Raw genomic sequence first — 15,237 nt, 5'->3', positions numbered from 1 at the left:
TGCCTTGAGGCCATCAGAAGCTTCTGCTCTCTATCCCTGTGGGTCATCCAGGTTCCACACAGCTCTGGCCATCCCCTTTCCTGACCCCATCTCTACCCTCCTCAGCTCCTGAGAGCTGTCTTCTGTGCCCTCTGGAGTTGATGGCCCATCTTCAGCAACCTCTTGGTCCTTATCCCCTTCTCCAAACTGTTCCTTATCCCTTGTGGTCAGCAGAAACCTTGCTCTCCCTGAGGTCACCTCTGCTGTCCCACCCCCACCTCCTACTCCCTCCTGCGTCTGAGCCTGGAGGAGGTGGGGCAGGCACCCTCCATCATCCTCATCACCACTTACACACATTCTCCTTCCCTCCTCCTTTCAAACTCTCAAGTCTGAACTCAAGTCATCAGCTCATACCACCTAGTTTGTTTTTGATATTTCCCAGCCCACGGATGGCTCACGTCTTGATCATCTGTTTCTGGCCTTGCTGTCACTCTCTATTCTCCTCCCGTCTCTTAGAGGTTCTTGGAGATTTCGATATACATGTAGATGACCCAGCTGCTGGGCCTCTCAGTTCCTTAGACCCATCTTCTCCCATGATCTTTTCCTCTATCTCACCTCAGTCACTTACTCCCACAGTCACTGGAGGGCCATGCTGTTCTGTACAGGAGCCACCAGCCACATGTGGCTATGGAGCACCGTGACTAGCCTGAATGGAGATGTACCGTGACTGTAAAATACACACCAGAGTTCAAAGACTTAGTGTGAAGAAATGTAAATGATCATTAATAATTCTTATATTGATTACAAGTTGAAATAGCATTTTGGATATATTGATTAAACAAAATATATTCACATGGATCTCACCTGTGTCTTTCTACTGTTTTTAATGTAGCTACTAGAAATTCTAAAATTCACTATGTGGCTCTTGTTATCTTTCTATTGGAAGCACTGTTCTGGATCTTTTCATTGCCAATAACGACAGCCCCCTCTGCATAATCTCAATTTCAAGCATCCTACCCTCTAACCAACACCCCTATCTTTCCAGCTCACTCTAGCACCCCAACACCAACCATCTGTTGCCCCCATTGGAACCTGCAGTCCATTGATTTTGCCACACCTTTGCTGTCCCACACTCTTCCCTCCCCACCCAGCCTAAATTCCATGTCAATCAATATAATCACTCCTTTGCACATGTATTATTTATTCAGCAACCATACTGGCCAGCTGCCAAAAAAAAAAAAAAAAAAAGATATTTATTCAGCAAATACTTATTCAACACCTATTATGTGCCAGACACTGTTCTAGGCACATGGGACATATCAGTGAACAAAACAGACATATTTCCTGTCCTGTGGAGCTTATGTTTTGGTGGTAGGAGACAGATAATAGCAAATAAGTAAATTATATTCTATGCTAGAATTTTCGTTCTCAACCAGGGCTATTTTTCCCCCCAGAGGACATTTGACAATGTCTGGAGACATTTTTAGTGGTCACAACTGGGGCAGGTGTGCTACTGGCATCCAGTGAGGAGAAGCCACGGATCCTACAACACACAGGGCAGCCCCCAACAACAAAGAATTACCTGGCCTTAAATGTCACTAGTGCCTGTGTTGAGAAACTCTGTCATAGAACACATTAATGCTTTGGAAAAGAAAGTAGAGCAGGGTAGGGGGACTGATAGAAGAATTTGGATTGGAGGGTGTGATTTTAAGTAGAATGGTCAGGGCTGGGTCAGCCTCTTTGAGAAGGTAACATTTGAGCAAAGATGTGAAGGAGGGAGGGTGGGAAGGAGCCCAGTAGACATCTGAAAAGATGGTGACCGAGTGGGCTTCCGATTTCACTGAGAAAATTGAAGTCCCGGGGGCCGGCCTGTGGCTCATTCGGGAGAGTGCGGTGCTGATAACACCAAGGCCACAGGTTCAGATCCCATATAGGGATGGCCGGTTTGCTCACTGGGTGAGCGTGGTGCTGACAACATCAAGTCAAGGGTTAAGATCCCCTTACCAGTCATCTTTTATAAAAAAAAAGAAAAGAAAAGAAAAGAAAATCGAAGTCCCTACCCCATGCACCTGTGTGCTCCGCATTCTCTCCAGGTAATGTGGATAAACTGTCTGTGCTCCAAGCAAAGGCCAAAGCTGCCACGTGGGAACTCATTCCTTCCCACCCATTCAAGGCCATCACTCCTGCAATTGCCTCTTATTAACCAAGCAACAGCAACAACCTTCTTTAACCCTCTTCTTCTCCAGCTACTATCTTACTTTCCTCCTTACCTTTGCTGCAAAAATCCCTGAAAGAGTTGTGTTACCACTGTCTCCCATTTCTTTCCTCCCACGTTTCTTGAACCCAAGTCGATCAGGCTTTTGCTCCAATACTGCTCTTAATATGGTCATCAGGCACTCACAGAGCTAAATCCACCGGTCAGTCCTCAGTCCTCAACTTGCTTGACCTATCAGCAGTATCTGACACTGTTGATCATGCCTCTGCCTTGAAACAATAATCTCTTGCCTAGAATATTGTAGTAGCTTCCAAACAGGCTCTCTACTGGATCCTTGACCCTCTCCAGTTTATTCTCCCCACAGCAGTCGGCACTGTTTTTCCAAAGTGTAGGTCAGGTTGTGTGATCCTTTTACACTTTAGGATACCAGATGTTCGTCTGTTTTTCCTCCTATCTCTCTGGCCAATCCTTCTCAGACTCTTTTGCTCATTCCTCTTCATTGCCCAACCTCTACATGAAAGAGTACCTCAGAACTCAGTCCCCAGTGGTCTCATCTCATCTCCTACTGTAAATCCTATCTGTATGCCTAAGAATTCTAAATTTCTGTTTCTAGCCCAGACTGCTTCCCTGAATTCTGATCTCTTGGGCATACAGCATCTCCACTCAAATGTCCAGAAAGTAATTCAAACTTGACATGTCCCATTTGTTTATTTTTCCTTTGGTTGCCCGTGCTTTTGGGGTCGTATTCATGAAGTCTGTGTCCAGTCCTACTTCCTGAAGTGTCTCTCCTATGTTTTCTTTAAGAAGTTTTATTGTTTCAGGGTGTATATTTAATTCTTTAATCCATTTTGAATTGACTTTGTATGGTGTATGGTGAAAGGTGTGGGTCTAGTTTCATTCTCCTGCATATTGATATCCAGTTCTCCCAGCACCATTTGCTAAAGAGGCAGTCTCTTCCCCAGTGTATAGGCTTGGTGCCTTTGTCAAAGATCAGATGGCTGTAGGTGTGTGGGTTGATTTCTGGATTCTCTATTCTATTCCATTGATCAGTGTGTCTGTTTTTATGCCAGTACCATACTGTTTTGGTTATTATAGCTTTGTAGTATAGTTTAAAGTCAGGTAGTGTTATGCCTCCAGCTTTATTTTTTTTGCTCAGCATTGCTTTGGCTATGCATGGTCTTTTGTTTTTCCATATAAATGTCTGGATATTCTTTCCATTTCTGAGAAAAATGTCTTTGGAATCTTGATGGGGATTGCATTAAATTTGTATATCACTTTGGGTACTATGGACATTTTCATTATGTTGATTCTTCCAATCCAAGAGCATGGGATATCTTTCCATCTTCTTGTATCCTCTCTAATTTCTCTCAGCAGTGGTTTGTAGTTCTCATTATAGAGATTTTTCACATCCTTGGTTAACTCAATTCCTAAGTATTTTATTTTTTTGGTGGCTATTGTAAATGGGCAGGCTTTCTTGATTTCTCGTTCTGCATGTTCACTATTGGAGAATAGAAATGCTACTAATTTTTGTGTGTTGATTTTGTATCCTGCAACTGTGCTGAAATCATTTATCAATTCCAAGAGTTTTTTTGTAGAGGCTTTAGGCTGTTCGATATATAGGATCATGTCATCTGCAAACAGGGACAGTTTGACTTCATCTTTTCCAATCTGGATGCCCTTTATTTCCTTCTCTTCTCTGATTGCTCTGGCTAGTACTTCCAACACCATGTTGAATAGGAGTGGTGAGAGTGGGCATCCTTGTCTAGTTCCTGTTCTTAAAGGAAAAGCTTTCAGCTTTTCCCCATTCAGGATGATATTGGCGGTGGGTTTATCATATATGGCTTTAATTATGTTGAGATACTTTCCCTCTATACCTAACTTATAGAGGGTCTTTGTCATGAATGAGTGTTGAATTTTATCAAATGCTTTTTCAGCATCTATAGAGATGATCATATGGTCCTTCTGTTTGATTTTATTAATATGGTGTATCACATTTATTGATTTGCGTATGTTGAACCAACCTTGCATCCCTGGGATGAATCCCACTTGATCGTGGTGAATAATTTTACGTATGTGTTGCTGTATTCTGTTTGCTAGTATTTTAGTGAGGATTTTTGCATCTATATTCATCAAGGATATCGGCCTGTAGTTTTCTTTTTTGGTTATATCTTTACCTGGTTTTGGTATCAGGATGATGTTTGCTTCATAGAAAGAGTTCGGGAGATTTGTGTCTGTTTCAATCTTATACCAAACTAAAGAGCTTCTGCACAGCAAAAGAAACAATTAACAGAGTTAAAAGACAACCAACAGAGTGGGAGAAAATATTTGCAAAATATACATCTGACAAAGGATTAATATCCAGAATATACAAGGAACGGGCCGGCCCGTGGCTCACTCGGGAGAGTGCGGTGCTGATAACACCAAGGCCGTGGGTTCGGATCCCATATAGGGATGGCGGTTAGCTCATTGGGTGAGCGTGGTGCTGACAACACCAAATCAAGGGTTAAGATCCCCTTACCGGTCATCTTATAAAAAAAAAAAAAAAAAAAAAAAAACAGAATATACAAGGAACTCAAACAACTTTACAAGAAAAAAACAAGCAACCCAATTAAAAAATGGGCAAGAGAGCTAAGTAGGCATTTCTCTAAGGAAGATATACAAATGGCCAACAGACATATGAAAAAATGCTCAACATCACTCAGCATCTGGGAAATACAAATCGAAACTACACTGAGATATCATCTAATCCCAGTTAGGATGGCTAAAATCCAAAAGACTCTGAACGATAAATGCTGGCGAGGTTGCAGAGAAAAAGGAACTCTCATACATTGTTCGTGGGACTGCAAAATGGTGCAGCCTCTATGGAAAATGGTATGGAAGTTCCTCAAACAACTGCAGATAGATCTGCCATATGACCCAGCTATCCCACTGCTGGGAATATATGCAGAGGAATGGAAATCATCAAGTCGAAGGTATACCTATTCCCCAATGTTCATCGCAGCACTCTTTACAATAGCCAAGAGTTGGAGCCAGCCCAAATGTCCATCATCGGATGAGTGGATACGGAAAATGTGGTACATCTACACAATGGACTACTACTCAGCTATAAAAACAAATGAAATACTGCCATTTGCAACAACATGGATGGACCTTGAGAGAATTATATTAAGTGAAACAAGTCAAACACAGAAAGAGAAATACCACATGTTCTCACTTATTGGTGGGAGCTAAAAATAAATAAATAAATTCACACACACACACACACAAAAAAAAAAAAACGGGGGGGGGGGAATCCATAAAAACTACAATTCCTTGAAGTTGATACGACAAGCAAACAGAAAGGACATTGTTGGGTGGGAGCGGGGAGAGGGAGGAGGAAGGGGGGTTTCGGTAATGGGCCACAATAATCAACCACATTGTATATCGACAAAATAAAATTAAGAAAAAAAAACAAAACAAAAAACAAAAAAACAAACTTGACATGTTCAAAACCAAACTCCTTTACAAGTGGAGATTTTGGCCATTGCTAGGAGAATGGACAGACTATCCAAAATAACCAGAAAAAAGGCAGAGTACAAGGACATCTTGTATCCATGTACAGATTGGTGGGGGAAAAGAAAAGGGCTGGCTGGTTAGCGCAGTTGGTTAGAGTGGGGTGCTGATAACACCGAGGTCCAGGGTTCAATCCCTGTACCAGCTGGCCAAAAAGCAAAACAAAAAGGAACCTTGGAGTCAACCATGACTCTTTTTTTTTTTTGTTAAAAGATGACCATAAGAGGATCTTAACCCTTGACTTGGTGTTGTCAGCACCACGCTCTCCCAAATGAGCTAACCGGCCATCCCTACATAGGGATCCGAACCCGTGGCCTTGGTGTTATCAGCACTACACTCTCCCGAGTGACCCATGGGCCAGCCATTAACCATGACTCTTCATCTTCTCTCACACTCACATTCAGTCCGTCAACAAATCCAATCAGCTCTACCATCAAAGTACGTCTAGAATTGGGTTATGGCTAAAGTCATGCAGTGAAACTTTTAGAGCCAGAAGTAACTTTGTCCCAGTCCTGCAATGTGAAAGGAGTGAATAGATACCTCTTTTTAGCCATTTTCTTTCTTTCTTTCTTTTTTTTTTTTTCTTAAAAGATGACCGGTAATGGGCTGGCCCGTGGCTCACTCAGGAGAGTGTGGTGCTGATAACACCAAGGCCACGGGTTCAGATCCCATATAGGGATGACCGGTTGGCTCACTGGGTGAGCGTGGTGCTGACAACACCGAGTCAAGGGTTAAGATCCCCTTACCGGTCATCTTTAAAAAAAAAAAAAAATATATATATATATATATATATATGACCGGTAAGGGGATCTTAACCCTTGACTCGGTGTTGTCAGCACCACGCTCACCCAAGTGAGCCACGGGCTGGCTCTTTTTTAGCCATTTTCATGGCTGGTACTTATCTGTACGCATTATTTTTCAGAATCAATATGCACTTTCAGATATGCTTATTTTTATTCTCTTAAGTCTTTATTAACTTTGGAGAAATGATGCATCTTTTTATTTTAAATGAAGTAAATCAGCATGGTGGAACAAAACGATAAAGAACAGAAAACATTTCAATATATTACTAATAATTTTTTTCCAACATAAAACCTAAAATTCCTATAATAGTATTTTACAGTTTTACGAAGCTTTCTATTGTGACTTTTATGGGAGTAAGAGATGAAGAAGATGAGATATTTTAGCATTTATAGTTTTCAAAATTAAATGTATACTTAAAGTAACTTTATGCATTAAAAATAAAAAGAATTGGGTTATTTCTCACTTCCTCCAATTCTACCACCCTGGACAAAGGAAATAATAATCTCTTGCCTAGAATATTGTAGTAGCCTCCAAAGGGTTCTCTGCTGGACCCTTGACCCTGTCCAGTTTATCCTCCTCATAGCAGTCAGCGCTGTTCTAAAGTAGAAGTCAGGTCGGGCGATCCTTCTAAACCCTCCAGGGCTGCCTCGCCCCCAACCCGTTTCACCCAGAGTAGAAGCCAAAGCTCATGTTGCTGACAAGGCCCGATGTGACCTTGCCAAACAGCATCCGCTGATTCCATCTCCTACTACTTCCCCGCTGCTCATAACACCCCAGCCCTGCTGGCCTCCTGTCGCCCTTAGCACTCTCCTGCTTGGGGTCGTGGCACTTGCTCTTCTACCTTTCTGCAATGTTCTCCCTCCAGATATCCACCCTACTTGTTCCCCTCCCTTCTTCAGGTTTTTACTCAGATTCCCCCATTCTCAGTGAGGCCTTTTCCAGCTCAGGTGCCCAAGAATCAACTGGTTTTAAAACAGAAAATCCCGTACCTCTAAGTTCTTTCAGTCCTGGGCCCACTGGGACAGTTCGTCACCCCCCTCAGCAGTTTTTCCACTGATGTCCTTTTTCTGTGCCAGGACTCAACACCACATTGCATTTAGTTGTCCTGTCTCCTTAGTCTCTTCTCTGCAACAGTTTCTGGGTTTTTCCCTGTCTTTCATGACTTTAACACTTTTGAGGAATACTGGCCAGGTATTTTGTAGAATGTCCCTCAATTTAGGTTTGCCGGATGTTTTCTCACGATTACACCAGGGTTATGGATTTTGAGGGGGAGAAAAAACCCGTAGAGTCGAAGTAGGGCAAGAATTTAACTGTTTTATTCACTGCTATACACCCAATGCCTAGAACTGAGTGCCTGACCCATTATAGGTATCAAAAACCCATTTGTTGAATATACAAGCGAATGAATAAAAGACTGTCAGAAATTTAGTATTGTTTTCAAGTTTTAAAGTGTTGTTAATATAAATTCTACCTTAGCATACATATTGTTCTGCAGCTTTTTTCCCTCCCATAATACACTCTGAAGGTCCATTTTAGGATGCACACAGCACTTCACTCTTTTAATCTTCACCCTGTTACCAGTAACTACGGCATTTCTTTCCATGTTCCTCTTTGCACTGTCAGACTGTCTCATGGGCAGAATTGGAGAATTGCTAGACACAGAGTAGACACGTTCACCTGTTAATAGATATTGATAAATATCCAGCTGAAGTGGCTGAACAGATTTACTCCCCAGCAGTGTTTAGAAGTACCCGTTTTCTTCACGTCCTGCCGACTCGTGATAACGGAATCTCCGGAAACGGAGCGACCAGCCGAACTGAACTTGCTGATCCCACCCCGGACTACATTTCCCAGAAGACACCGCGGACCCTCTTTCTACCTGGTCTGCGGAAAGGGAATGACCAATCCCAGAGGACCTCGGGGAGGGGGCGCTGCCTCCACTCCTCACCTCTCTCTGGGGCGCTCAGAACCGTGGGACTACCACTCCCATAAGCCACCGCGGGCAGGCCGGGCCCGTCCCACGTCAAGACGCAGAGGGGGTCAGGAGAGCACGGGACTCTACTTCCCGGCAGGCGTTGCGGCCGAGGGGCGGGACTCCACTTCCCAGCAGGCTCCAGGCGGCGGGCGCCGCGGTGCCTTGTGTGGGATGTAAGCGCGGAGGTGGGCGCGGGGGACCGAGGCTAGGGCTCTCCTTGGGATTTGGGGGGATTGGCCTGGGGGCGCCTTCCGGACGGCCTCTAGGGGGCCAGGGACACAGTCGTAGGGAGAGAGCGGGGCAGCCATTGGGAGCACTCCGCGGGGTCCTTGGGGCGCACCCCCATCGGGGCCGGGGGTCCTGGGGTTGTTGGGGACAAGTAGGCCCTACAGCCTCGGTCGAGAGGTCTCACCGACAAAGGAGAGGGAGCTGGTGAGCAGGGGGGGCGGGGAACAGGGGAGTTGTGTGTGTATGTGCGGGGGTGGATCCTTAGCAGAGCCTGGGAGGGGGCTCCTCGACCGAGCCTGCCCGACACTCCCTCCGCCGTCTCTCCCGCAGGCCGCCGCCCGCCGCCATGGGGCTGAAGGCCGCCCAGAAGACGCTGTTCCCTCTGCGCTCCATCGACGACGTGGTGCGCCTGTTCGCTGCTGAGCTGGGCCGAGAGGAACCGGACCTGGTACTCCTCTCCTTGGTACTGGGCTTCGTGGAGCATTTCCTGGCTGTCAACCGCGTCATTCCCACCAACGTGCCCGAGCTCACCTTCCAGCCCAGCCCCGCGCCCGACCCTCCTGGCGGCCTCACCTACTTTCCCGTGGCCGACCTATCTATCATCGCCGCCCTCTATGCCCGCTTCACCGCCCAGATCCGCGGCGCCGTGGACTTGTCCCTCTACCCACGAGAGGGAGGCGTCTCCAGCCGCGAGCTGGTGAAGAAGGTCTCCGATGTCATATGGAACAGCCTCAGCCGCTCCTACTTCAAGGACCGGGCCCACATCCAGTCTCTCTTCAGCTTCATTACAGGTTGGAGCCCGACAGGTGGCAAGGGGAGAGAATGAATCCTGTCCCACCTGAAACATTGGCCCACCTCTTTACGAAACTGGTGTACAGAGCCCTTTTGAAACCTGTAAACTTCGTGAGGTGGGGCAGGTGCTATTTCTTCCTTTGCAGTTAGGGAAACTGAAGCCCAGAGAGGGGAAATGACGTGCCAAAGTCACACACAGAATGGCAGGGCTGGGACTAGAACCTGATCACTTGGCTCCCATCCATTAACCTACCCTCTGCCCCCTCAGCACCCTCATCCCTGCCGTTGAGCAGCCACAGGAGCCCTGCAGCCCAGTATGAAGCACAGAGGGTGGCGCCAGATTGGGGGTGGAGAAGACAAAATTGGGCTACATCTGAGGCAATTAAAATAATACTTATAAAAATTACTATGAAAGTGAACAGACCAGGGGCTTGACTTAAGAAGCTTAAGGCTCAGGGCTTGCAAAGAGGTTCTTTGTGCCTACCCCAGTTGACTGGCAGTCATGTCCTGGTGTGCCATATTGAGAAGGATTCTAAGGCTGCCTCTGAGCTTAGCAAGAGAAGGGTGCAGAGATAAATTAAGAGTATCTGTTGGTGGGTGTGTGAAAAAAAGAGCTGGCCAGAGTGTCCTGTTTTTGCCATCCTTGTTATAATCTAACAGGTGCAACAAAATGGGAGAATCTTTAAATTAATAGAAATATATAATACAGTTGCAGGGAAAGAGAAGAGACAGGGTCAAAGGCTGGGTCAAGCTATGGGAAACCCAGAAAGGTTTCTTGATGCGACTGTGGGGTGTAAATGAGGCAGGGAGGCTTTGAAAATGTAAGAAAAAGAGATGGAGGGATGTTGGGCAGGAACTTCTGAGGTTGGGGCACAGGTTTGGAGGGAGGGTGGGAGGGAACATGGCTCATCACTACCTGGCTCCCTTTAACCCCAGGCCAAAGCCCAGAGGACCCTCTTTCATTACCTCCCCCTTCCACAGGCACCAAATTGGACAGCTCCGGGGTGGCCTTTGCTGTGGTGGGGGCCTGCCAGGCCCTGGGTCTCCGGGATGTCCACCTGGCCCTGTCTGAGGATCATGCCTGGGTAGTGTTTGGGCCCAATGGGGAGCAGACAGCTGAGGTCACCTGGCACGGCAAGGGCAACGAAGACCGCAGGGGCCAGACAGTCAACGCGGGTGTGGCTGAGCGGGTATTGTGTCCTCCCCTACAACCTTGTCCCCTTCCTACTCTGCTAGCCCAAGCCACCCAAGGGACTCTTACTTTATTGGGCTGCACTCTCCTCTTACCATCACCACCTACATATATCAGGAAGGGAAGGCAGGAGAGTCCCTTTCCTGATTGTCATTCCCTGAAGCAGGCACAGGATGGGCCATCATGAGACATCTATCTGGTCTTATCTCCTCTAAAGAGCTGGCTGTATCTTAAAGGATCATACATGCGCTGTGACCGAAAGATGGAAGTGGCATTTATGGTGTGTGCTATCAACCCTTCCATTGACCTGCACACTGACTCCCTGGAGCTGCTGCAGCTGCAGCAGGTGAGGGGGATGCCCATGGGGCAGGGGTGGGCTAGGCCAGGCTGCTGATGTGACTCACTGTGGGACCCTGAGCAGGGGCACTTTCCCTTCCTGAGCTTCAACTTCCCCTTCTGTAAATGGGTTACTTATTCTTAGCCTGGCTTTTCCCAGGCCTCTTGGCAGAGTGGAATTGAGAATGAAATGGCTTTGACTCCATTAAAGGTCAGGTTCCTGGATTCTGGCCCTTCCTACCTTGTTGAGGTCTCTGTTGGTTCTGAACCCAACTTCTGCCTCATAGACTGAGAATCCCTCCTCCTCCCCCCCTCCCCCCCAGCTCATAACTCTCTCCTTGTTCCCCTAGAAGCTGCTCTGGCTGCTCTATGACCTGGGACATCTGGAAAGGTCAGTAGAGGGAAGTGGCCAGGCTGGGCCTTGGTGGGGCCAGAGGGCTGGGTGGCAGTCTGGACTTTTGATCCCTTCCCAGGTACCCCATGGCGCTAGGGAACCTGGCAGATCTGGAGGAGCTGGAGCCCACCCCCGGCCGGCCAGACCCACTCACCCTCTACCACAAGGTGGGGGCATCTCAGATGGGTGCAGAAGGGAGGCCCCAACAGCAGCTGGGGTCCCTTTCTTTCTGGGGACTGGGAGGGGGAAAGAGAGGAGAGAAGAACTTTGTGTATTGGGGGGTATCACTCATCCAGTCCCCACTTTGTATCAACTGTGTACTTAATCAGTGTGGTCACGGCTGTCTGAGGGGTGTCCCTGGGTTCCCCAACCTAGGGGTGGTGGTGTCTGGATTTGTTAACTTGCTGGGGGATGGAGGTAGGAGGGCCATTGGGCTGGGCTTGGAAGTCTTTGGTGTTTGTGTAGAAGAGTGTGTGGGAAAGCCTGGTAAAGAGATGAGCCCTCAGCTCAGAGGGCGAGCCCCTTCCTCCCTAGGCCTGTTCTCTGGGGGTCCCCATCCCTGAGGTCTGCCCCAGGCCTCAGCAAGCAGTCCTGCAGACCCAGGGAGGAGCACCGGGTAGAGGGGCTGGCAGGGAGTGGAGGTGGGTTTGGAGATGGGGAGGACTCTTTGTGATCTTCCTGTTGCCCTTTCTGGGTGTGACCTGATAGGGCATTTGTGCCAGCTGGGGCAGCTGGGTCTGTCTCCCTGAGGCTTCTCCGCCCCATCCCCCAGGGCATTGCCTCAGCCAAGACTTACTACCGGGATGAACACATCTACCCCTACATGTACCTGGCCGGCTACCACTGTCGCAACCGCAATGTGCGTGAAGCCCTGCAGGCCTGGGCCGACACAGCCACTGTCATCCAGGAGTGAGGATACCCCCACTAGGGCCTCCAGCCCATCCTTTCTTCCTCCTCTACCCAGTTTCCTACCTTTCTCATCCAGGAGTGAGGCCTGGGTCCCAAGCCCCCGTCCCTATCCATCCAGCCCCAAGGCAGCCAAGGGCACCATTGCCCAGGAGGTAGGAACCCCTGATTTCCCCCTCTCCCCTCTTCCAGTATCTAACCACCATCATCTAGCAGTGGGACTTTCACCTTTAGCCTCATGCCCCCCTCCTCATTTTTGCTTGGAGCTGACACAGGACACCTCGTTTTGGAGTGAGAACCCCAACCACTCATCCAGTTTCTGGGATGACCTAGGAAAAGAACCTGGGCTCCCTCCCCCACCAGGTCCCTGGGGGTACCCACATGGCCAAGACCCCACAGTGCCCCACTGCTCTCACAGCTACAACTACTGCCGGGAAGATGAGGAGATCTACAAGGAGTTCTTTGAAGTGGCCAATGACGTCATTCCCAACCTGCTGAAGGAGGCAGCCAGCTTGCTGGAGGCAGGCGAGGAGCGGCCAGGGGAGCAGACTCAGGTGAAGTGCTGGAGCTCCTGCCTCCTCCCTTGGCAAGGCTCCCCAGCCACAGGACGTGGAGACTGCACAAGAAGGGTGGCCCAGAGTAGGCAGCTTCATTCTCTTTTGCTATAGCTGAGGTCCTGGGCTTAGGTTTGAGGAACTGAGAGTATTTTAGGGGTTTCTACCCTATACTTTCAGGTAAATGGAGTGGAAGCCCGTCTCTTTCATGGCCAGGGTCCCTCACTCAGCTTAGGGGGTGGGATGGAGGTAAGGGATGGTTCCCCTCTTCTTCTTTCCTGTCTATGGACTGGCTTTATAAAAGGAAGGAGGTTCTAAGAATTCTCCCTACCTACATTCACCTCTTTGCCTAGGTGGGAGGACTGGCTTGTGCCCTCTCCCAAGGGGTGAGTAAGGGACTCTGACTTGTGCCCTCCCTTCCCCTTTACCCAGGGCACCCAGAGCCAGGGTTCTGCCCTCCAGGACCCTGAGTGCTTTGCCCACCTGCTGCGATTCTACGATGGCATCTGCAAATGGGAGGAGGGCAGCCCCACGCCGGTACTGCACGTGGGCTGGGCCACCTTCCTTGTGCAGTCCCTAGGCCGTTTCGAGGGACAGGTGAGGATCAGTAACTGCACAGGGAGGCTGGGCACTACAGGTGACCACAGCAGCTACAGGGGACTCAGACCTTTGTTGCCCAGAGGCAGCATCTGCCCATCCCCCTTCATCATTGTCTCATCATTGGTACAGATGAGACTGAGACTACGTAGATAGGATGGCGCACTGGGTCCTGCAGTGCCAGCCACTGGTCTGCAACCTTTTCCTTAGCTTGCTCTCCCCATCGGTTCAGGTGCGACAGAAGGTGCACATAGTGAGCCGTGAGGCCGAGGCGGCCGAGGCCGAGGAGCTGTGGGGTGAGGAATCCCGGGAAGGCCGGCGGCGGGGCCCGCGGCGGGAGTCCAAGCCAGAGGAGCCGCCGCCGCCCAAGAAACCCGCGCTGGATAAGGGCCCCGGTGCGGGCCAGAGTGCGGTGGCGGGACCTCCCCGGAAGCCCCCAGGGACGGTCCCGGGCACTGCCCGAGGCCCTGAAGGCGGCAACACAGCTCAGGCGCCAGCTCCCGCAGCGTCCCCGCCGCCGGAGGGTCCGGTGCTCACTTTCCAGAGCGAGAAGATGAAGGGCATGAAGGAGCTGCTGGTGGCCACCAAGATCAACTCCAGCGCCATCAAGCTGCAACTCACGGCGCAGTCGCAAGTGCAGATGAAGAAGCAGAAGGTGTCCACACCCAGCGACTACACTCTTTCTTTCCTCAAGCGACAGCGCAAGGGCCTCTGAACTACCGGGACTTCTTAACAGCCCACGGGGACCCAGGCCCCTCACTCAGTCCGTATGGAGGCTCCACCCCAGCTCCCTTACCCCAGGCCCCGGGCTTCGTCCCCAGCCCAAGGGGATCTAGGCAGGGCCTCCAGCCAGGGACCAGGCCCCGCCTCTACCTGGTCCCGGAAGTACAGACTAGTAAACCCCAACCCCGAACCTAGCTCCAGCTCAGAACCGAGGCCCTACCCGGGTCATTAAAATATAGGCCCCACCTTCCGTAATCCCAGCCGGCCAATGGAAACCTCACCCCAAGTCCGGATCACCAATCTTTAAAGGTCCAGCCCCTGGAAACTCAGGCCCACTTCGGAACGAAGGCGCTAACCGGGGCCAGGCCGGTGTTGCTCAGGGCTGCTCCCAGGTCATGGGGCCTGAGATTTCACCCTTAACCCAAGGAACACAGGTCCCACCTCCAGCCCGGGAATCTAGGACCCCACTCAGACCCTAGAAGTACATTTCCGCACTTCAGAATTCCATTCCTTGGGGGTCCAAGCTTCCTATCCGAGAGAAAAGCCCTGCTTCCAGAATTTGGAAATCCTAGCTTCGTCTCTTCCGCGTCCCAAAACTCCGGGGCACGAAGCTCCGCCCCCAGCATGTGAATGCTGAGCCCCGCCCTTTCCTGACCGAACTGGCCACGATCAGAGCAGGACCTCTCCCGACCCTCTGGGAACCTCCCCTAGGTCCAGCCCATCTCAGGGGACCTCGGAGGAAATCTGCACGGGGTGGGGTGCGGGTGAGGGGAACCTGATCTCTTCCTGTTTTGTACATAGATTTATTTTTCAGTTCCAAGGAAGATGAATACATTTTGTAAAAAAAAAGCAAAGCACACGTGCATGTTTCATCTGGGAAATTGGGGATGGGGCGGGAGTGGAACGCCCCCTCTTGCCACTGCCTTCGGCTCTCTGGACGTCCTGCTCCGCACCTGTACGGCGCGAGAAACGGCCGGCTGGCGGAAGGAC

At 49.6% G+C, this 15,237-nt stretch overlaps 1 protein-coding gene across 3 annotated transcripts; it reads left to right on the top strand.

Annotated features, from left to right (window-relative positions):
* Nucleotides 1-8,628: 8,628 nt before the first annotated feature.
* On the top strand, nt 8,629-15,038 carry MEN1 (menin 1). Of its 3 annotated transcripts, none has more exons than XM_063093068.1 (10): nt 8,629-8,710; nt 9,084-9,544; nt 10,527-10,735; nt 10,955-11,083; nt 11,424-11,464; nt 11,547-11,634; nt 12,240-12,376; nt 12,792-12,927; nt 13,360-13,524; nt 13,757-15,038. In XM_063093068.1, the coding sequence occupies exons 2-10, from the start codon at nt 9,100-9,102 to the stop codon at nt 14,237-14,239; spliced, it is 1,833 nt and encodes a 610-aa protein (XP_062949138.1). In that variant the 5' UTR covers nt 8,629-8,710; nt 9,084-9,099; the 3' UTR covers nt 14,240-15,038. The 3 variants fall into 3 exon arrangements, with proteins under 3 accessions (XP_062949138.1, XP_062949137.1, XP_062949139.1); XM_063093067.1 differs by having other exon boundaries at nt 8,631-8,698; XM_063093069.1 differs by lacking the exon at nt 8,629-8,710 and adding an exon at nt 8,899-8,957.
* The last annotated feature ends 199 nt before the right edge of the window (nt 15,039-15,237 follow it).

This window comes from Cynocephalus volans, chromosome 4 (assembly GCF_027409185.1).
Source record: "Cynocephalus volans isolate mCynVol1 chromosome 4, mCynVol1.pri, whole genome shotgun sequence".
Taxonomy (NCBI): domain Eukaryota; kingdom Metazoa; phylum Chordata; class Mammalia; order Dermoptera; family Cynocephalidae; genus Cynocephalus; species Cynocephalus volans.
Note: the sequence above shows the minus strand (reverse complement) of the source record. Positions and strands in the feature narration are given on the sequence as shown.

What these genes read in the sequence shown, in the direction of transcription:
- MEN1 (XM_063093067.1), top strand. An exon ending in AGCTGCTGCAGCTGCAGCAG is followed by an intron (nt 11,084 to 11,423) that starts GTGAGGGGGATG and finishes TTGTTCCCCTAG; the next exon opens with AAGCTGCTCTGGCTGCTCTA. An exon ending in TAGGCCGTTTCGAGGGACAG is followed by an intron (nt 13,525 to 13,756) that starts GTGAGGATCAGT and finishes CCATCGGTTCAG; the next exon opens with GTGCGACAGAAGGTGCACAT.